Source organism: Micropterus salmoides, unplaced genomic scaffold, assembly GCF_014851395.1.
Source record: "Micropterus salmoides isolate LMB-PRFRI ecotype aquatic unplaced genomic scaffold, ASM1485139v1 Ms_hic_scaffold_5, whole genome shotgun sequence".
NCBI lineage: Eukaryota > Metazoa > Chordata > Actinopteri > Centrarchiformes > Centrarchidae > Micropterus > Micropterus salmoides.
In genome coordinates, this window is record NW_024044237.1 from 22,380,500 (window position 1) to 22,402,658 (window position 22,159).

The 22,159-nt window shown below is 40.3% G+C and overlaps 1 protein-coding gene and 1 long non-coding RNA gene across 6 annotated transcripts in view; one reads left to right on the top strand and one right to left on the bottom strand.

The window, feature by feature from the left end:
* inppl1b (inositol polyphosphate phosphatase-like 1b) overlaps window positions 1–18,617 on the top strand; it is a 30,545-nt gene extending 11,928 nt beyond the window's left edge. For 3 of the 5 annotated variants that reach the window (XM_038699615.1, XM_038699617.1, XM_038699616.1), the window contains exons 3-29: window positions 1,836–3,012; window positions 4,131–4,194; window positions 5,967–6,105; window positions 6,287–6,407; window positions 6,863–7,003; window positions 7,188–7,275; window positions 7,393–7,470; window positions 7,883–8,020; window positions 8,201–8,315; window positions 8,410–8,510; window positions 8,595–8,697; window positions 8,812–9,008; window positions 9,997–10,114; window positions 10,221–10,317; window positions 10,447–10,585; window positions 10,742–10,841; window positions 11,027–11,115; window positions 11,917–11,998; window positions 12,520–12,609; window positions 12,707–12,820; window positions 12,901–12,989; window positions 13,082–13,169; window positions 14,274–14,426; window positions 14,816–14,897; window positions 15,872–16,667; window positions 16,754–16,869; window positions 17,778–18,617. In XM_038699615.1, coding sequence (XP_038555543.1) covers window positions 2,876–3,012; window positions 4,131–4,194; window positions 5,967–6,105; window positions 6,287–6,407; window positions 6,863–7,003; window positions 7,188–7,275; window positions 7,393–7,470; window positions 7,883–8,020; window positions 8,201–8,315; window positions 8,410–8,510; window positions 8,595–8,697; window positions 8,812–9,008; window positions 9,997–10,114; window positions 10,221–10,317; window positions 10,447–10,585; window positions 10,742–10,841; window positions 11,027–11,115; window positions 11,917–11,998; window positions 12,520–12,609; window positions 12,707–12,820; window positions 12,901–12,989; window positions 13,082–13,169; window positions 14,274–14,426; window positions 14,816–14,897; window positions 15,872–16,667; window positions 16,754–16,869; window positions 17,778–17,871 — 3,669 coding nt within the window. In that variant the 5' untranslated portion in view covers window positions 1,836–2,875 and the 3' untranslated portion in view covers window positions 17,872–18,617. Of the gene's footprint in view, window positions 1–139; window positions 3,013–4,130; window positions 4,195–5,966; window positions 6,106–6,286; window positions 6,408–6,862; window positions 7,004–7,187; window positions 7,276–7,392; window positions 7,471–7,882; window positions 8,021–8,200; window positions 8,316–8,409; window positions 8,511–8,594; window positions 8,698–8,811; window positions 9,009–9,996; window positions 10,115–10,220; window positions 10,318–10,446; window positions 10,586–10,741; window positions 10,842–11,026; window positions 11,116–11,916; window positions 11,999–12,519; window positions 12,610–12,706; window positions 12,821–12,900; window positions 12,990–13,081; window positions 13,170–14,273; window positions 14,427–14,815; window positions 14,898–15,871; window positions 16,870–17,777 lie in introns of those variants that run through there. The other 2 variants (XM_038699618.1, XM_038699619.1) reach the window with 2 other exon arrangements.
* LOC119888853 lies at window positions 11,548–17,843 on the bottom strand. Its single transcript, XR_005441960.1, has 3 exons — window positions 17,707–17,843; window positions 12,556–12,629; window positions 11,548–12,005 (listed from the first exon to the last, which is right to left on the bottom strand). It is a non-coding gene; the product is annotated as an uncharacterized LOC119888853 (long non-coding RNA).
* Window positions 18,618–22,159: the final 3,542 nt, after the last annotated feature.

Here is a 22,159-nt window from a genome sequence, read left to right on the forward strand (position 1 = left end):
AAGTGGTACTAAATGGAGTATGTCTCCAATCCACTGCTTGCATAAGTCGAGCTTATCGTCAAAATGAGAAAGGGACCAGATCAGCGTTGGACAACAATTGCTGTTTCTGAGAATGGCAAATGTGATAAAAGAAAGACTATCTCTAAACAAGGTGATTTTATTCTAATAATGGTGAAGTTTTGTAGTTTTGTTATCTGCCTGTCTGAGATACACTATATCTTCACCAAAGCTTGTGTTCTGACAAAGAACTATGACAATATACAGCGCAGTAACTAAATTTCAGTGAAATATCTTAACAACAGTTGGGTGGATTGATGTGAAATTTTGTACAGGTGTTCATGGTCCCAAGACAAGAAATCCCACCAATGTGTGATCCCCTGACTTTTCCTCTAGCACAAATATGAGGTTGACATTTATGGTCTTTAGTGAAATGCCTAAACTATTGGATGGATTGCCAATAAATTTAGTATAGATATCCATTGTACCCAGAGGATGAACCCAAATGACCTTGGCGTTCCCTGACTTTCCCTTTAGTGCCACCAGCAGGTCAGTGTTTTTTACTTAACCAGGAAATATCTTAACATATGTTGGACGGATTGGTACACAATTCTGTACAGACATTCATGGTTCCCAGATGTTCCCTATGAACGTTGGTGATCTCCTGACAAAATGAGGTCGACATTTGCGGTTTTAAGTGAAATGTCTCAACAGCTATTGGATGTATTGCCATGACATTTGTTACTGTTTTACCATTCAGGAAGAATTGCAATTACTTAGGTTATTCTTTAAAGTTCCATTAGTGCCATCATCACGTCAAATTTTTTATTTGTCCAATATATTGGTTTATGACCAAATACCTGCAAAACTAATGGCATTTCCATCAGCCCTATGTTTACTTTGTGTTTAGTGCTAATCGGCAAATGTTAGCAAGATAACATACCAAACTAAGGAGGTCACTGTGGTAAACATAAATGCTAAACATTAACTGTTAAACAACATATTGATTGTGAGCATGTTAGCATGTCAGCGTTAGCATTAGCTTACAGCTGTATGGCCTAATGTATATATTTAAATTCTTTGCTGAAGAGAGCTCATAGCACTACTAAGAAGAACTGATTACAGATTGAGTTAAAGTATGTCATGAGAGTGGGATGGACTTTGGTGTGTATTTGTTTTATGGGGGGCTTCGGTTGGTGGTCGGCACATTTCTGCTGGGTAATGAGAGGCAGAACAGCAAATATGGGACCAAACAGCTTGCCACAGAGTTATATGCTCCAGCTAATGGAGAAGGAGGGAAGTGGGAGGGCTGAATAATGGGCGATGCTCTAGGAGGGCAAAAATAAGAAAGTGAAGGATGATCATAACCATATGGAGGCTGCTTTTTGCTGTAAGGGAAGGAATGAGCAAGAGAGGAAGGGAAGTTTACTGGGGGTTGACAAAAGGAAAAAGGTTGGGGCAGGAGAAAAAAAGGGTGAAAGAAAGTAAATATGCCTGTTAGAGAATGAAAAGTCTAAAGTTAAAGATGATAAAATACAAGGAAGGAACTGAGGATTTACCAGGGAGCTCATCTGTGTCTGGAAAGCTGTGTTTTCTGTTTGGAATTTGAAGAAATAGACAGGGCATGATCTGAGGGAGAAAGAACAAAAGAGACGCAAGGAGAGAGAGACAAAAAGGAAGCAGTTAGCTGTTTCACACACTGGTAGTGAAGTAGAGCCCCTCACAAGAATTCTCCTGGCTATGTCCGCCATCTGGAATGTCGAGTCACTTCCTCTGTCTGCCCTACGCTCTAACGGGGTTGTCCTCTGCGCCTCTGCTCCCTCCCTCTCCTCTGACAGCACTCTGAAGAACCGCTGGAGACCACGCCAGTGCAGACAAGACTCCACTGACAAGACACACATGCCAGCACGCAAACATCCAGAATGAAAGTGAGACCCACGGAGTAGCCCACATCCAACCAGACACTCTAAATGGAATCTGGGCCTGGAAGAAGCAAAGACAACTGCAGTCATCGGCTGAACTTTTTGGAGGGTGTTCCTATTCCCTTATATGGCAACAGAGCTGGGAAATCATTTGAATTAGTCTGGTTTCTGTTGCATGCCTGTCTGGTTTTAGTGCTGACTGAGTTCCATCTGGTATGTTTCTGTCTCTGCTGTGTGCGTATCTAAGTGTGTGGGTGCCGTGTGTGTGGCTTGATTTGTTTGTTTTGCCATTCTTGGTTCTTCTTTTCCTGTTGTTTGCATGTGGGGGTTTTGTTTTGAGACAGGAGGAGGATTGTGTTTTTGGTTCAGTTAGAGTCATTGCCTCAAGGGTGGCTGCCTCATTCAGACTGCAGCACCTCTCACTATCACTACCTCTACCTCCTTTCCTCTCTCTCCCTCGTACTGCTATGATGGTTTGTGCACGCCACCTGATTGCAGCAACTTGAAAAAAACTGAAACGGGAAAAAACTGAAACGGGATCTCTCTACTCAAGGATATTATCAGAAAGGTGGACTGGAGCCTCTGTTGATGAGCTGGCTGTTGTTAGAGAGGACCTCATAATCAGCTGGATGTTTCTTCTTTCTTCCTCTAATGCAACAGGATGTGTGACCCAGAAGTTACCAATGGGGACCCAGGAAGTGCTAGCTGATATACAAAAGGTGTGGGGTTGTCTGTTTGACACTTTGATCATGAATAATTGGATCATGGGAAAGTTCTAAACACTGAAGTAGAGCACTCAACACACTCTGGCTCTGACAACCTGTATGACAGACCGCCATCGTGATGCCATCTGAACAAGTCTGACTCAGTAAATTTGTGTTAAAAACTTGTGTTATGTCAAGTTCATCAACTCATGTGGATTATTTTTATAAACATATATCGCTACATTGATTGCCATGGCTACGGCAGCATGGTATCATCGCGACATCAGCCGTGTGCATGCAGAGGACTTGCTGGCACGGGCAGGGAGGGATGGCAGCTACCTAGTGAGAGACAGTGAGTCTGTGCCAGGAGCCTATGCATTGTGTCTGCTGTGAGTACACACACACACACACACACACACACACACACACACACACACATACTTACCCTATCACTGTCAAACATAATTAGCTATCCAAGCTACCTCAAGCTATTATATCTTAGACACTAAGTTCTGTATGAGCACCTGCAATGTATTACACAGTATTTCTAAGTGTATAGCTCTTGTCAGTAATGCTGTGTAGATCCCAACTCTGCACTTGCCATAAAGAACCTTAGTTATAGAAGCTATTCTATTCACTGTCACTTTGTGTGTTGCACCTCCTTGAAATATTTAATGAATGATTTACTGAGGATGTCTTGAAGTAGTAAATGCAAGCCGTTCTTCTTTAGGTAAAGCCACAATAATAATCCTTTTAAAAGATTTGATAATTTTAGATTTTGGAATATAGGATTGGAAACTATTCATAAACTCAACATTTTTGCAGAATTTCCCCATCTGTTAATTGATTCAGCAGCTTCACTCCTCCTGCCATAGCCATCACTTTCACCATCATCTGCCAGCAGGCAGCAAAGACTCAAAGTGCTACCTCACACATACACCCTCTCCAGACTAGTTAGACTGTCCTGTTCGAACATAGTGCATCTCAGCCAATCAAACCCTGGCTCAGGACTCCCTGGATCCCCTCTTACCCCTCTTTCTTCCCTGGGGCCCCTGAAAGAGGGCGGGACCGCCAGCGACCGCACTACACTGACTGCTCATCAGCGTGCGCCAGATACATTCCTGAAAGCTGAGCTCCGGCCGCTTGCAGTGCTCTCTTTCCCTTCGTTCTTTTCTCAATATGTCATTCCCTCTTTTAGTTTCTCAAATTTCTCCACACATTTGATCTGTATTTAGTCATTCTGCTATACAGTAGCTGACTGACAAACTGCCATTCATCTTTACTTTCTGCCTGAAACAAATTCCTATGAAGTGACTGATGAGACGATGATCCAAGCGTCTCTCACAAGTTTTTAACAAAAACAACCCACTTCATAAGTGATCTGTAAAACAACTGGCGCCTTGTTAACAGAGTTACTTTCTTTAACTACAGCTAGACATCTGTATTTTCCCTTTTAGTGTTTGCTTAGAATAACATTCATTGACAGAGATATTTTTGGTTTCCAAAGGTTCCAGCGTCATGTTCACACCTATCGTATTCTTCCTGATGCAGATGGCCTTCTAGCAGTTCAGGTGAGTGTTCATCGTCACGCGATACCGAATCCTCTGGCCGAAAAGGAAGAGCAGAGGAAAGAGAAACACAATTGATGTCTGAAACCTTGGCACAAACTGTACACACAGAGAAACGCAGCCGGTCAGATGGAGTTAGGGGGATCAAACAATGGTTTGTTATTGCCTGTTCTAAGGAGAACAGGAACATGTTTGTGTATCCTCTCTGTACAGGCTCTGTTATAATTGCAGTAGCCTTGTTGTTTGAATGGCATCTCTGCCATGTGGCCGCATGCTTGCAGCATAAGCTCAGCAGCACAGAGGAGAAATTGTTTTTATGTCTCAGAGATTCCTACTCAACCCACAAACTAGGTCACTGACCAATGGGTGTGCTTATTTGTAATGTGTACGTATGGGGGTGTTTGTATTAGACGTAATACGTCTGTTGGATGTGGCAGAGTTCAAGCCAGTAATGCCATGCATACAGGAGCATTTTGTCAGCTAATGACCTATTTATTAGGCGAAAAAAAAACACAAGCACAAAGTTTGCAACCACTGGAGCACATACGCACACAGTGGGTGAGTGAAAGCCAGAGTGAGAGAAATAAACATTTTCAGGGCCTAAACCGCAAATCAACTGTGGCTTTTTTAAAACTATGTCTGCATATTAAAGTCCAATAACCAATTTAATAATGATTGTCTGGCAGTGGTTTACAAGCCTTTGACTTGGAAACATTCTCTGCTTTCAAATGAAGACCTTAAACTCTGTTGCTATTTGAGTTGTTTTTCCACTGCCATCAGTATAAACCTCCAGTACGTATTTTCCCTCACTGGATTTGCTCCACTAACTCACAAGTTGCATGCTTGGCTTTTTGTCTTTCCAAGATGGCCAAGGAGATATTTTGGGGCCCATTTTGTCTCTCGGTGTCTCTTATTCCTTGTCATTTCTTTTTAATTGCTTTCCAAGAGATCGTTGTGGTTAAAAAAAAAAAAAAAAAAAAAAAAAAAAGAGAGTTCCTTGCTAAACAGATATGTGGCTTGGGACAAAAAAAGGTTTCTCTCACCGCAAAATGAAAATAAAAACTTCTAAAAGGTTGGTGCAGGAAAAAAGCTTGCTCTATATTGTGGTCTAATGTCTTGATTTTGTACACATCACCAGTAGCACTCTAAGTATGCAGGCAGAGCACCTGTGCACAGCATGTGTGTGTTTATTTAATCTTAATTTTTGCCTGTACTCCTTTGAGTGGCACTGAAGTGTAGCTTTGCAGGTTTTTGTGGAAAGTTTGAGAATAAGCTTTCTTGTGCTTGTGGCTTAAATATGTGAACGGAAGCGTGTAAAAGTGTCCTTGCCTTTTTTTTGCGGGGCTGTTTAGACTGATTGGGAATGTTGAACCACAGTAAAACGTGACGGCCAACTGCAGCTGGGGCCTTTTTGGTGTAGGGCAGAGCTTTCTAAATCCCCAAGGGATGCTTTTTATCACAGCAGATCATCTGTATCATCTTTTTCTGTCATGCAAATAAATGATTCAGATTTTCAGAAGGAGGATGTGGGGGTGGGTGCGTTTTGTGGAAACATCCACTGACAACCACATGAAGTTTACGAGTTAGAATTAGACAGTTATTTAACTTTATGTTCAATTTAATGCATGTAATACAAGATTTAGACATTCACATGTGTGTGTGCATGCCTGTATAATAGATGTCTCTTTCCATCTACTGTTTCCAGGTCATGTGCACAGCAATGGCAGACTCTCTCGCACTCATATGTGTTCATGCGATTTATATGTCTCTCACAGACAACACAGGGGGTGCAGGTAAACTGTTTCCGGACACTGGAGGACCTGGTGTTGGGGTACCAGCATCCCCACAAGGGCCTGGTCACTCCTCTACTCTACGCTGTTCCTCGTGATACAGACACTGGGGATGAAAGCTCAGGTGGGCCCTCTAGCTGTCATCAAAACAAATCACCCAACAGTTACACTTTACAATGCATTCTTGCATACATAATAAAAAATAATACCTGTCTACAAAAATAAGAAGGGCTCCAAGGTCCTCCTTTCTAGGCTGTGATATGCACTGGTAATTATGTTTGATTTAATGTTTCATGTATGCACAGATGATGAGAAGCCACCTCCAGTTTCAGCGTCGGTCTGCACAGTGCCTCTCACGGGGCCACCAGCAAAACCAGCCCCTAATACCATATTCCTGGATAAGTTGCAGGAGCTGAACATATCCAGGTATGATTATCTGGCTTAAATGCAAAACAGATACCAAAACTCCTTGCATCTGGCCTATCTCTGCTGCATGTATAGCTTTTCTTAACATACCTGTGTTCTATTTGAGCTCTGCTTATTCTGTGACAGTATCAGATTTGTGGTGTAACTACAATGTAAGCCATCTGTCATGTTCACTTACAATCAACATTTTCTTATTTAAATATGCACCTGTTGGCAATCAAGCATAGAGAAAGCAACATCTGAAACACTGTTCGCTCTTCTTTTTTTTGGACCTATAAATAGTATCGATTTAGCATTTACTATGTGCGGAATTATTACTATTCGTCTACTTTATATCTGTAATGTTTCAAGGAGTGTTTTTGCTAGCAGATAAATACAGAGATAACAGCTGAAATGGCTTGCACAGATAATAAAATACTACAATCTGAATTCTGTCTGTTTTGTTCTGTTTACAGTCCTGCAGGTGAGGTGATTGGTCTACTCAATGACTACCTCTTCAGTGAGCTGCCTCTTGATATTGAGAATATGCATAAAGGTGCAACAACTCTATGCCACCTCAAGCGTACTCTGGGTACTGCCTGCCAAGGCCTAAACAGGTTAGCATGTTTTTGATTTTATTGTTAATGATGAATTGAAAGTGAAAATTAGGAGCAATTTGCAATGTATGGACTGTTATGGTTCAGCATATTTTTATTCATTACGAAATATATGCATTAGATGTTCTGCACTAAAATGTATGTAAACAGATGTGTGGTCATTGCAAATTGATCTGATCTGCAGTGAGATTGACCTGACTCTCTCAAGTCTGGAAACCCTGGCCAAGGTCTTTGACCATCCTAGCTGCTCTTTAACACATAACAAGGCACAGGTACAATACAAACCCTGCAGTATACTTTCTGAAGAACAGTAACTAACTGTAATTTTTAAAATGGCAACCCAGTGATGCAGGAGATAAAGGTGCATTCTTTTGTCTTTTTGGATCAAGGACCCAGTGATGGAGATAGACAGCCTGTTGTTTAAAATTTCAGCTTTGGTCAGCCTCCTTTCTTCACTGGAGAAAAAGGTATGTTGAGTTAAAACGGCTGCTAAAGAGTTGAGAAACTGTGGAGAAACATTGGAAAAGAATTACACATTTGTAGCAATACTATTGCTTCTAGGTCATATGGTCAGTACATGGACAACAAATAAACTAAAATGAGGAGTGACAGTGGCTCAGGAGGTAGAACGGGTGGATCCCCTCCTCCTTCTGTCCACATGTTTAGGATCGTTGAGCAAGACACTGAACCCCAAATTGCTCCTGATGGCTGGGCCAGCACCCTGTGTGATTCATTCAGATTCTTGTAACTTGTATTGGCAATGGTCAGTCATTGAGTGATTATGAGGTTTTCTCATTGACAGATGAAAAACAAACCAAGCTTGTTTGTGAAGGACAACACTAGTTAAATTGTAACACTGCAAACTCTCTGCCTATAAAGGTATTAAAAGCATTACAAGATGCAGTGACCAATCACAATCTGGCAGTGCAGCCTAACCCACCTCCTCCTGAATCGACACCCACCAATGTAACACCTGTCAAGAACCATGCCAGACAGCTGCCAGTCCACTCCTTTCAGGTAAATCAGGCTGAAAAAGACGCTTCATCTTACAACCAGCAATATTCTGTAAATGGCCTGTTATTCAGTCACGTTTTATCATCTTTATTTTATCTTGAAATATGACATGAAATAAGACAAATCACACACCTGATCTGTGACTACATAAATGTATTTACAGTTGTGCTTTGTGTTGTTCAGGTGAAGATGGTGAAGTATGGCAGACAGACTGCTTCTGTGGATGTGGACACCGGAGTGCTGCTCTTTGACAGGAAGGCTGGTTCATTTGGTATAGAGAGGGTCTCACATGACAGAAGTAAGTACTATATTTGCTTTTCAGTGTCTGTAACATTTCTCTTGCTTGCAAATATGTTGTATAATTGTCTGCTTGCATGTTTGTTGCGCATCAGTTCTTCAGATTGTCAAGTTTCAGAGCAGTCCGGCCAAGGTCCGTATGGTGGTCGACAGCCACCACAACACACCCCGGGAGATGATGTTTGAGAGTGCACGGGTAAGGCAAGATCATAGCTTTATTTATTTACTGAAATCCAGTGTCCTTGCCTATAATTCACTGAGTGAATCTTGTCTCGTTCAGAAATGTGATGCCTTCTGCCAACTCCTCCAGCTGATGAAAACCAGGCACTCTCACCTGAGTGAACCTGACATGGTCTCTGTCTTTGTTGGCACCTGGAATATGGGTAAGCATAAATGTGATGTCTCTTTCACTGTCAGCAAACAAAGGACTCGTTAATGTGGTGAATTAGAGGGAGATGTTTTTTTATTTTATTATTAATTGTGTTTTGTGTGCACAGGTGGTTCCCCTCCTCCTCGCAGCCTGCAGTCGTGGGTGACCTGCTGCGGTTTGGGACACACCCCTGACGAGTCCACCGCCTTGCTCCCTCATGATATCTATGCCTTGGGGACTCAGGAAAACCCTCAGGGGGAGAGAGAATGGACTGAACATATCAAAGCAACCCTACGCACCTACACTCACATTGACTTCAAACAAGTAATTCTCCCCCTTTCCAACTTTTTTCAACTTCAGTAGTTGATTCTTATGTCTAAATAGGGTGCATTATCCATAAATTATCTATTTCACAGACGAAATACTCACAATTGTACATGCCCAGAATAGTGGGGTTCACTACTGATTTTACCACATCAAAGTCTGTTTGGGGAGTAACATAGCATATGTGAAAAGGTTGTGTATTTGATGTCACAATCTGGTTTTGATTCTCAAGTGACGTCTATTGTTTTTTCTATCATTAGTCCTACAGTGTTATAGGAGTGCAATGTTAAATCATTGGCGCTCTCTTTTAATTGAGCAAGTATGGCAAAGGTTTACTGATAGGATATGTTGTAAAGTTAAACCACTTATTCCCTAATACACCAAACAACTGGTTTTTACACAATGATGGCTAATTAACAATTTTGCTAGCATTTTTAAAAATTAATCTTTCTTATTTATTCTTTTTTCCCCAGTTTATGTTTAATGAATATATGAACTAAAAACTGCACAAAATGTTTACATAACATCTCAGGGTGAAGCTATACCCAGTATCTAATATCTAATCTAATATTACTATTCTTCATTTCTACACACACACACACACACACACACACACACACACACAAGAAACTACAGATACTATCATGCTTCTGACCTGACAGAAATAAAAAAGGTTGTTGAGTAGTAGAGTCACAGGTTACTTCTTTGTGGTTTCACTTAAAAAACAAACTGTAAACCTAAAGGCTTACATTTTAGAACAATGTACAAGATTATTTGTGTAATTTGTTGGACATATTATGTTAGTGATTTTGTTTTTACAAAGATGTAATCTAAAATCAAAGCCGTAGAACAAGAGCATCTGTTTCAGTATTCAAATGAATTGGAGACTGACTTTAAAGAAACAGATCAAATCATTCGAGAAATGTGTCTCTGACTTATGGGAAACTGTTCTTGTCATCTATTGTAATGTGACACAATCGTCCTGTAGGTGGCAGTACAGTCCCTCTGGAATATAAGACTGGCTGTGTTTGTGAAGCCGGAGCATGAGAGTCGCATCAGCCATGTGAACACAGCCAGTGTGAGGACTGGCCTGGGGAACACATTGGGTAAACTGCCCTGCATGATCTCACCATCACAAAATACATACAAAGCAAATATAGAAAATATACGGGCTAACAGACAGAAATATGTACTGTATATCTGTTGTTTCAGGAAACAAGGGGGCTGTTGGTGTCTCCCTCCTGTTCAACGGAACATCTTTTGGGTTTGTTAACTGCCACCTGACCTCTGGCAGTGAGAAAGTCCTGAGGTACATTGTGTGTATATGTGTATACATATGTGTAAGACCAAGTGAGTGTGTGTGCTCCTGTTTCTTTTCTCATAGTATTAAAGTATAGTAATCGTATTTATTGTCTCTTGTAATGTACATCACATTCAGGAGGAACCAGAACTTTGTAGACATCCTCAGACTGCTCTCTCTGGGTGAGAAACAGCTCGGTGCCTTTGACATCAGCCTGCGCTTCACCCATCTCTTCTGGTGTGGAGATCTCAACTACAGACTCGACTTGGATGTACAGGTCGGACTTACAGGCATAATTAATTTTTTTTGTTAACATTGTGTTCTGATTTAGCACCCCTGGAAGACTGGCTTGATAGTACATGTGGTATTATAGCCTACTGAGAATTCCCAGACATTGATGTTACGGCTTCTATGTGGTCCTCACTGACTCCAGGACATCCTGAAACATGTATCTAAGAGAGAGTTTGAGGAGCTCATGTGTGCAGACCAGCTGACCCGGGAGAGACACAAGAGAAAGGCCTTCCTCAATTTCAGTGAGTTTCAGTTTGCTATTGGCCTTTGTTCTATATTGGAAGCTGTGTATATCATTTGTAAAAGCACTTTACTCATATTATGCAATTACAAAATAAATTATAAATAAATAAATACAATTAATTATGATTTGGCTCTACCGTTTCTTACCTCACTCTGTACTCCCTCTCTGTTTATCACGGTTAAGAGGAAGAGAAGATTACATTTCCACCCACCTACCGGTATGAACGGGGCTCTCGAGACTGCTACCTTTGGCAAAAGTACAAGACTTCAGGAGTGAGTCATTTCTTGTGACACAAAAACACCTCAGAAAAACCAGGATGATTTGTACATAAAAAAAATCTTTCAGGCACAGGACAGAGGAAGCGTGCCCACAATTAAAGCAATATCTGCACCTCTGAGTAGCTGCCAAAAAATGTTTGGCCCTGTACAAGCAATACTTTGATAACTTACTAAATCAAGGCTTTTGGTCAAGCTAGCGGCATGGCTCTGGGGATGTCGGTCTGTTGGTCGGTCCACCACTTTGACCCAGACTGAAATTTTTAACAACTATAGTTTTGGATTGCTGTGAAATTTTGTACAGATCTTCATGGTTCCCAGACAATATATCCTGAAGAATCTGGAGATCAAAGTACAGCCTCACAGGGCTAATATGGCTATAGACTCTAATAGTGTCCTGTGATTAAATTTTCTGGCCTGCCGTTGTCATACTTTCAGCCTGTAGGTTTATTGTATTGTAGACTCTGATGCTAAATATATAATACATACTGCACAAGCAAAGAACAACAACAATGAAAAAATACTGTAGTAGCATTCTAAGTATACAGGCTCACTTCTTATGATATTTTTATGTGCAACTTAATCCTATTTAAGGTGTCTGTAGGGATAGTTGACAACAGCTGCCATAGCCACTAAAAATAGGAGGTTAAGAATTAACCCACAGTCTAAAAAAAGGAACATCTGAAATAACAGGAATGAAGGCACCCTTTACTACATACAGTACAGTCTGTGAATTCAATTTGTAGGCAGACAAATATACAAGACATTGCTGATTTATACCTAAATCTCTTTCTGTAGGTGCGAATCAATGTTCCATCGTGGTGTGATAGGATTCTGTGGAAGTCCTACCCAGAGACACACATCATCTGCACTGCATATGGTAAGATCTGGAGATTATAAACAAAAATAGCATAAAAAGCTTTAAGTAAATGGTGAAGTAAGGCATAAACAACACATATTTAGAGCAGCAAAGAAAGGGCAGGGCTTAAGGCTTGACACAGCAAAGTGTTTTGATGCAGAATTCTCAAATTAGATATCTGTGGTAATTCTTTTCTTTTGTACGATTGTAAAATGAGAACAACCCACAACACGATAACGGCCAACCCCTACATCCTGGTCTGTGGTCCACAAAGAAACTGAAAACTCATTTCCTCTCTTTCAGCCTGAGCTTCTGTTTCAGACTAACCTCAGCAAACTATCAACACAAAACAAACACTGGGTACAAGCAAAAGTACTCTTGGTCTCCCTAAATCACTCTTTAGTCATATCTTATGAAATATCGCTGACAGCTCATCTGCCTTACAGTTTAGTACAATGTTTTTAGCTACAGTACAAGATATTTAGTTTTGTACAAGTACAATTACAATCATAAAGTCATATGATGGATTTGTCTCTTACCAGGTTGCACAGATGACATCTTCACAAGTGATCACTCACCTGTTTTTGCCACGTTCCAAGTGGGAGTTACATCACAGTTCGGCTCCAAAACAGGTGCTGTCATTGTTGTGGCCCTTGGACACAAACAGGTGGAATGTGACTGAATCCATTCATTAGGTGAACAGTATTGTTATGCATTTGTCTTGCACAGATCTTCATTCAAGCATGGAGAGGGCCTGGATAGAGCTTGAAGGCATTGAGACCATTGTGAAGACAGCAAGCAAGGCAAAGTTCTTCATTGAATTTCATGCGTCTTGCCTTGAAGGTATGGTGTCACTTTAAAAGGGCATTTTATAAAAAGCATTATGCAGCACAGTTGCAAAAATTAAAAGTCTTTCTTTGCAGAGACAAGACGCTCAAGTGAGAATGACTCACAGAGCTGTGATGTTCCTGGGTTTCTCAAACTGGGCTGGTCCTTCAAACAACTGCCGAAGGTTAGAGGCTCAGTCCATTTGGAAATGGATGAAAATGTATTTTGCTTTTGAAGTGAAATTTTTAACTTGTGATTTGTTTGTTTCTGTCATAGCTTCTTCCCATAATGTCCGACATGGAGTATCTTCAGGATCAGCACCTGCTGTTGTCTATCAAGTCATGTGATGGGTTTGAGTCATATGGTTGGTGACAGGGCAGATTAAATTTTTCTAATTAATTTGTCTTATCACTATTCATAACCATCCTCTAGCTTGTTTCCATTTCTAATTGATAGTGTCTTTAGAGTGACAGTTTATCTACAAACATGAAATGATTTATTTTCCTTTTTTAAGTCTTACTACATGTTATCTACTAACCCAGATAGTTTCATTGTTTTTATACAGTTTGCAGTTTTGACCATGAGCTTAATATCCAAAAGTGTGTATTAAAAAGCCAAGCAACATATCTTTGAAAATAACACTATTTGTGAACAGTAATGGGAGTAACACATTACAAAAGTAATGCAACTACAGTAATGTATTGCTTTTTGCTGTAACACAGTAATATAACACATTACTAAAAAAAAAAATCGGTATTATTATACCCGTTACAATCTTGGTAATACACGTTACAACGCATTTTAACCCGAACTTAAGTGGTGTTTCACCAACGCCAAGAAATATTTCAGTACCAGAAAAACAAATCCATGAGTAAAATTTTATTTCCTGCAGGAATCCTATGGTCGATATTGTGGGCAGGATGTGAACTATGGGGGAGCTTGGCTCCTCTTAGGCGGTAGCCCCCCCCCCCCAGAAGGATAATTTTTATGACACAGATCCACGAGATCAGCGGATATAACTCTTCACATCACTAGAACCTATGCAGGCGCATTTTACTATCTGAATGATGCACCCATTAAATAGCTGTGAAAGTAACGCAAAAGTTGTGTAAAGCATTATAATTCAGAGACAGTAATATTGTAATATAACTAATTACTCTCAAATGACAGTAACTAGTAATCTATAATGTATTAGATTTTGGAAGTAACTTGCCCAACACTGTTTGTGAACCAGTTTATTGACAACTATTTTCTACTGAGATATGCTTGCAGTTTCTTCATCTCTATGCAATTGGGGGGGAAAATCACTGTAAAATGTCATGATTACTCTATTTTGAAGCACTGAATTGAGTGTTTTAAATATACATTTAATATACATTAATCATGCGTAAACTATATCTGGATGGACAGGTTGTTGCAGGACAAAATGTTTCATTGATCTAAGGAATAATCTTAATCTTTTCTATAGGTGAATGCTGTGTGGCTCTGCGCTCACTGACCGGTGCATCAGAGCAGTTTGAGACATTTTTGAGTCACAGAGGAGAAGAGATGGGTTCCATTAGAGGACGTGTCAGGATCCATGTGCCCAAGGACAGACGAGCAACAAGGGAGAAGATCTACGGTAGGTCAGCCAGAACTGGTCCTTTCCTTTCCTCTGCCTTGCATGCACTATCACTTCCTACTAAACTTTCATCTCCACTTTCACTACAGTTTTTTCACTCTCCTTTGAGTCTCATTGCTTCCTCTATTTGGTTCCTCAATGATCCCTGCCTTTGCTTTACACTTGCTGGTATCTATCGACTGCTTCCTCTTTCGGCTCCTGAATGAGTGGCCCTTACCAGATGCATCCTGAGACATGGAAAAAGGACAGATGAGTATTATGCCACCAGGTCAGGCACTACTACGACACACACCAATTCCCTGTGCGATTGCAAACTGACATAGCTTTTGGCCTGCACACAACACAAAGACAACATGTGGTGTTCATTTTCTGTGATTTGACTTTTTCAGAGTGGTTCTATTTTGAGAAAGATTATAAAGGTCCTGGAATGGGACTCATGTCTCCTGCATCTACACGGGTCCCAATAAACAGGTAAGGCCCTCTTCATGTTTCTGTGCATCAGTGTTATAAACCCTAACCCATGCCTTCAGCTCTCAAGGAATGGTTCTCTGAAGCTAAACGTTTTCAAAATCACAGCAAAAATAACTGACGTCACACACCCTATTTTCCAGGAGCAATATTTTATTTTATAAGTTTTATTTACTTTTTAATGCCAAGAACACATCTCTGATAACATTAGTTTACAATTCCTGTTGAGCACATTTTACCTGCTATGTTTTTCGACATAACCAAACTCAGTTAGATTCAAGTTAGATTCACTTTACACTGTGTACTTTTATTTTGAACACAATTAGAAATTTGTTCCCAAATCCTGTTAGCTATGAGCAGGTGAATTGGGAGGCAGTAGATATTATCTAAATTATACTGAAAATCTATGAATAAGTGTTTTTCAGTGCAAAGGTTAAACAATAAGTGTATAAAGCAGCAAGTTCATGTTTCACAGTCATTGGCAGTTTTGTCAGTAGTCAATAAACATGGCTCAGATGACTTGAAAGCAGCTAAAATCTGACATACGGCAATGCAACATCATGAGGTTGGTCAATCAAATACAAAATGAGGCATGAAATGTGTGTTTCTGCGGTTTCTCTTGTGCTTGTTGAAATGAGAGCTTTAAAATCCGGTTTCTTAAAATCCTGTCTCATTGTATTATACAGTGCTTTTGTAGTGTATTTATGTCTGATAAGTCTTCAAACTCATGGGTGTCATATTCAAACTGGTTTATCTGGATTGTATTTCACTTCTCACCGGTACCTGTAGCCACATGCCCACAGCAATACAGTCCCTATGTGTTTTGTACACAGGGCATTTTTTTTTTTTAGCTCAGTGCCAGTTTTGGTCTGAACATCTGCAATGTTTACAGTGAATGCTAGAGGACACATTTAAAACTCTTGTGAAGTCAGTGAGTGAGAATTAAGGACACACTTAGACTTGTATGTTCATTGCAGGTCCTCGGCAGCTCCTCCCAAACTCACTCCGAGCAGCTACACCAATCCTGCCTACTTCATCCTTGAAGGTACGTCAGTGGTGCGCAGGGTGGAAGAGGCTCTCCCGCTGCGAAGGGATCCTCAGGTGATCTGGTCTGGAAATGAGGCCTTACAGCTCCCAAAACTGTCAGGACGTCAGGGCTTTGACAGAAGACCCTGTCGCAGATCAGACTTTACAGAGATTGAAATCCCAGCCGTCCGGTCCCAGTACTCTCCAACCAATGACCTTCACACAACCCAAACCAACTCTTCCTATCAGCTTTTTCCAGCCAAAAATCCATCTCCCATACCTCCGCCCTCAAGTAATGCCATGTCACAGTACCAGGAACAGGCATCACAACCCAGAGACAAATACCAAGGTAAGAATATTGTTCAAGACTCCGTGCTGCCCGAGAAGAACCTGAGGAACTTGTATATGAACCACTCGGCAATCATCAGGGAAAAAGCCAGAAGGGATCAACATCAGCTTCTCCCAGAAAGGACCAATCCTATCCGGGCAGCCAAGGTGCCATCAGCCTTCCCCTACGTCCCCACTCATTTAGCACACTGTCAGGCCTCTGTTCCATGGACGGTGGATCAGCAGGCCCCTGGACCTACAGGAGACAACTCCTTGACTGCTTTGCAAATTGCCAAGTCTCTCAGCGAAGTTGACTTCTTCCCCACAGAGCAGGGAGGCCCGTCCATCTCCAACCAGAGGCCATGTAATAGAAATGGCCCTTCCATGCATGGACATAGAGTCTACAGCTGGGAGAAAGAGGTAGGACACTGCTCTCAAAGACAGTTTTTAAAAGGCATGACTCCTGGTTCTTTGTAAAAAGTTCCGTCTGGTTTATCTCAATGCAGGTGTCCGTCCTCCAAGGTGCACCTGAGACCGTGCAGGAGCTTCTCAGTACTCTGGGCCTTCAGAAATACACCCTGGGACTCAGTCTCAATGGCTGGGATGATCTGGATTACTTCAGGTAAAGTATTGATTTAGGATAACATATTCCACAAGCTGTACTTAGGTAGTCTGAATACTGAAGTTCATAGACAGACACAAATAATGTGTCCCTGTGCCAGACACTTAACTCCTAGTTGCTCCAGAGGCATGCAACCTCTGACATATATAGCAATTGTAATTTGCTTTGGATAAGAGCGTCAGCTAAATGAATAAATGTGAATGTACTGTTACTAAACTGACAGGAGGTGTTTTTTGCAGTTACTAGAGCCAGAAAGTGTAAATTTGGACAAAGGTGAGGGAGCCGGGAGGGACAGGGTTTGGACATGCAAGGAGCAACCACCACACCACAGGGTGTGACAGGCTGAGATACTAATATCAACAGCAATCTAGCAAATTTCCCCAAACACACCTCTCTTTTAGTATCTAAATAAAACCTAAGGCACAGAGTGCGCAGTGTTTGTTGTAACATGAAAGCTGTCAACACCAAAACCCAGTGTTAATTTTTTCACCACAGACCTGCTTAACTCTGTGGTGCCTTTGCAAAATGAACACGAGAACACACAAACCAGAACAAAAAATATAGCACAAGTGGTATGAGTAACTAGAAACACACAAGTCTATTGTTTGAGTCATGTTTGATTCCATTCTTTATGTGGGCAAGATATGGTTGTTTGTAGAGGTAACCTTCATGTGCACAAGAAAGTTTCAATAATCAGTTGTATACTTGATAAATGACTAGCGTGTCACCCTCACCTTCTGAATGATTGTCAGGTTAGCAGTTAGACCCTACAAAGTGCTAAAAATAAATCCAGTCATGGTGTGTTGATGTAAAGATGTTGGCACCATGTGTACTTACAAAGATTTGCGAGACTGTGAAGTTGTAAACTTTACAAAGTTTGATTCAGTGTCATTTTGTCCTCTCCACAGTAGTATCACTGAAGAGGATCTTCGCGCTGCCGGAGTAATGAACCCTTCACACCGACGCAGGATCCTCGAGAACCTGCCCAGGAACTGGAACTGACATACAGAGATGAAAAACATTGATGGTACAAAACCATGTTGTCTGCTCAGTTAGAACTGGAAGACTTGTTAGAACCGAGATATGAAAGGAAGGCCGACTGATCGGATCTCAGTCACATCAGCTGGACTTTACCACAGCCCTGCCATCTTTTCATTTACTCGATCAGTACTGTAACAATAGTTTGTCTGTGTCAACACAGCAAAGGGAACACAAAGCAGAAAGAACTCGTTGCACAGTCTGCTTTATTCACCCATCCATCTCGGTGGATAATGAAAGAGGTGGTTGATATGAATGGAAAACCTTGATGTGTATCTCCGGTTACACGTGACACCTATACAAATATTGATTATGGTATCAAGGTCTCATTGATTTTGTTTTAAATTAATTTTAAATGACTATAAAAAGACAGTCCTTCAATTTCCAGTGTTCACTCAAGGCTAGTGTTTATCATTCGCCTTCATCCCTTCTACTGTCTGCTTTCCATTACTCTGCTATTATTGAGCCTGGATCTGAGCTTGTAAAAGCCCTCTATTAAACCTATGGAGCGTAAAATCCATAGCTGTACATATCTATCTGTACATAACACTGTCTGTAAAGTTGGTATAGAAGGAGCTGTCATATCTCATTTTGTTTTCTGTCTCATACTGTTATCATGTCACTTAATCAGTACCTCTGTCTACTGTGCCTGTTTTATGCAACATTTATAAAGTAAAGTGCATAAAACAACTCTTGACTGTCACCAAGCACTCACAAGTGTTATTTCATGCTGTCAAGCAGAAGTGGAAACAGAGAAATCCATGCATCAAGTCTGTTCCATTTCAGTGCTCAAATCACATCATCACACTACGCTGCCTGTAGGTTGTTTACTTAATGCATATGGGTTACTTTTTTTAAACAGACAGCATGCGTCACTACTAACTAAGAGAGTTTGTGACACCAGAGATACAACCATATTTATTTTACAAAATAAATGACAGTCATTGGGCATTTCTTTTCCACAATACTTAAAAGCCATGACAAAAAGACAATGCTTCTCTTTAAGTGGAATTCATGCAAGTACCAACACACTGTGTGTCGCCAACTAGGTTTAGTCACGCATCATAGTCTTTTCTTTTTATTAGGTCACAGCAAGCACACATATCAGTGTCTGATTTCTATTTCTCTCTAGGTTTTTACACCATTGATATTTTCCATTTTTGTTGAAGTTACTCTAGAGCACTGAGGTTTTTCTTGAAAAGCGCATAAATACTATTTCCTTAGTCTGGATGACTGAACCGTGTGAAACAACTTTAAATATGATTACATCAGTTATATTTGTGACACAGTCTGACTGACAGAGAGGCCATGTACACATGCGAGGGCAGTATTTGTCAGCTTAGTTAAATAATAGACCACAACAAAAAGTTATGAGACACGTGTGAATCCGATCCTAAAATAACTCTTAAATATTCCACTCAGTGTGTGAGTGTCTGTATTTTTGCTTGTAACATTTAGTTGAGGAAGTTACTTATTAAAGCACGTCCAAACACATCCCTCTGTCTTGTGGCAGCAGCAGGTCAGTGACCACTGAGTCACTGCTTTACTGACAGCGGTGATATCATCACCTATAGGGGTGCTGGGTGCTTTGGCAACTTGCAACTTAATGGAAATGGGTGGAAATTATTGAATGTTTTATCTTTTAAAACTCCCATGTTTAATTGAATGGGAGTTTAAATTGGCATTGTTAGTCCATGATGATGTAGCAGCGTGTTTCATGATTATTGAGTTATGCTTGAAAAACATATGCACATGTAGACAAAGTAAAGTTTAAAGATCCCCACCAGACATGTTTTTTAAGACATGTCAAAGTAGTCTTCTTTGAATAATATTTAGTATGGGGTATGTTTTTTTTCCTTGTTAAAAATTCTTAAAATTACATATTCTCCTCTGTTATCGAAAAACCCATAATCTATGATTGTGCAAGTATTTGTCATTTCAAACATTTCTTCACTTCACTGAAAAAGCATTCTTCATAATCACATCCCCACAGTGCCATGTTCAAAGTTACATATTGGACCATGATTGGCTTTAAAGAGGTGGTATTATGCTTTTTCCTTTTCCTTTATTGTGTTATATACCATTTTTGTGCATGTAATAGGTTTGCAAAGTGAAAAAGCCGCTTTCCACCCCAAAGGGAGTTCCCATCTCTCACAGACAACACTGTTCTGAACTGCCTGAAAACAGCTTGTTTGTAGTCCAGCCTTTTCTTCCGCTTTGCTGTGACGTCACAGCAAAATACGCTTCATACTGCTAGCCTACCGACTAGTCAGGCACACCCTCAAAAAACACACTGTGCTGCAGCACACAGTGACAAAACTGTCTCTCCTCTCCCTTCCAAACACTAGCTACCCACCAGGCAGTCAATGGTTATAAAGTTGTTACTGTGATGTAGAGACACAGTTAAAACTTTATGGATGAAAGATACATTTGTTACAGATTAATAACTCACCACTCTGAAACTCTTGCTCCAGTCCATGTTACTAAGCTGATAAGGGGAACATCTGAACCGAAGCCATGTTTACAGGCTTTTCAGGGCCGGCCCACTCTGTTTCTGATTGGCTAGTAGTCCTTAACTAGGTAGGGTGCATGTGCAACTCCCAACAAAGATCTTTTTGAAGTGCGATGCATCATCCATAGCTAAAATGGAGCATTCAACATACAGGGTGAAAAGAGGTGCTGCAGCAATGTGCTTGAAAATGAAACCATGTAAACCTGTTCTGGTACAACCCCTAAATAAAATGATGAACCTGAAAATGAGCATAATATAAATAATAATATGACCACTATAAAATACAAAATCATAGTACACATCCGCTTGTGTCACAAACATCATTCTGGACAGTCATGCTCAAACATCCAAGTGAAGTCATTATGAGCAAAACACATTTTTGGGTGGAGGGTGGACTTTTAAGACAAAAAGGAAACAGAAAAGTATATAAAAGCAGCTCTGTTTATGTGTTGACACGTTTTTCCATCTGTGAGGTTCTGTAATCCAATGCTGTACTGAATGGATTTCTGATGAAGAACATGCCTTGTCAGTGGCCCACTCACATTCCAGACATGTTAACCGCAGAAACCATTCACAAACACAGGCACTGCTGCCACCAAGCTGACCCAAACACAGATATGCATTATGGGAATGGGCTGAAGGGTTCTGGACTTTCCGTATGTGAGGGATTTGTTTTCACCTGAAGTTCATCCCACCCTTACTTTTATTGACCATATCAGGATTAAACTATTTCAGATAAGTTATTGGTCTATATAGATCTCAAATTAACTTCCAAATACTGCCAAGATATAGGTAATGCTTTAAAATCTGAAAATAACATTTATGTGTATTGATAATTCTGCTCTATTTATTTTTTGGTTAAAGCACTTTTTGCACAACTTTGGGTTATTAGAGTGGATACGTTCTTGTTTGTGACTGTGGGTCAATCAGTCGTTAGTTTTTGGTAACTTATTAAGTAACAGCCTCATCTCACCTTCATTTATCTGTCTCTGACAACAGCATTGCTCACCCTGCCTACTTTTATTTCTTTATGATCAGACTTTACAGTTCCACACCTTATGTCCTGAATCTTACAAAAAAGCCTGAGATGAAAAAAGATAACTGAGGAGACGAACCACTTAACACCTCATAGCTCCAGAGAGCAGTTTTTATAACCGCTACAGACTATTGTACAGCTGTGCAAATATTAACTTCTAGCTTAAAAGTTGTAGCATTTAACATTATTGACTGCCATGTTGTCATGGGAATAAGTTTCATGGTGGTAGAAGTATTCACATTAAGTAGGCCTAAAATCTGAAATATCACAATGGAGTTCTGCATTCAAAAGTTTACTCAAGAATGGAAACATTAGCAGCAAAAGGTTCTCTAATATCAAAAGTAAAAGTATTCAGTGTCAGAGTGCTACTTCTTCATGTGTTATGCAGGGCATGGAAGCAGTAGGCTATTTGTCATGGCTCCAGAGTCTGATTACTTAATACTCTGTTGTGTAATTTATTCCATAGTTCTGCATTGATGTCATGAGCAAATCATATTAACAGGGATAATATTTCTGGACTGTTGTGGAAGAAAATAAGAGCACACAATAGGGTACTCCAAGAATTGAATTACTGCACCCATGTTAATCCAGAATTAGGACATTTAAAAGCACACTTGCTAATGATAATCATAATAGATAAAAATATAGAAATTGCGACTTATTCTCGCGACTTTTCTTCCTTATTAACATATTAGTTTGGAAGT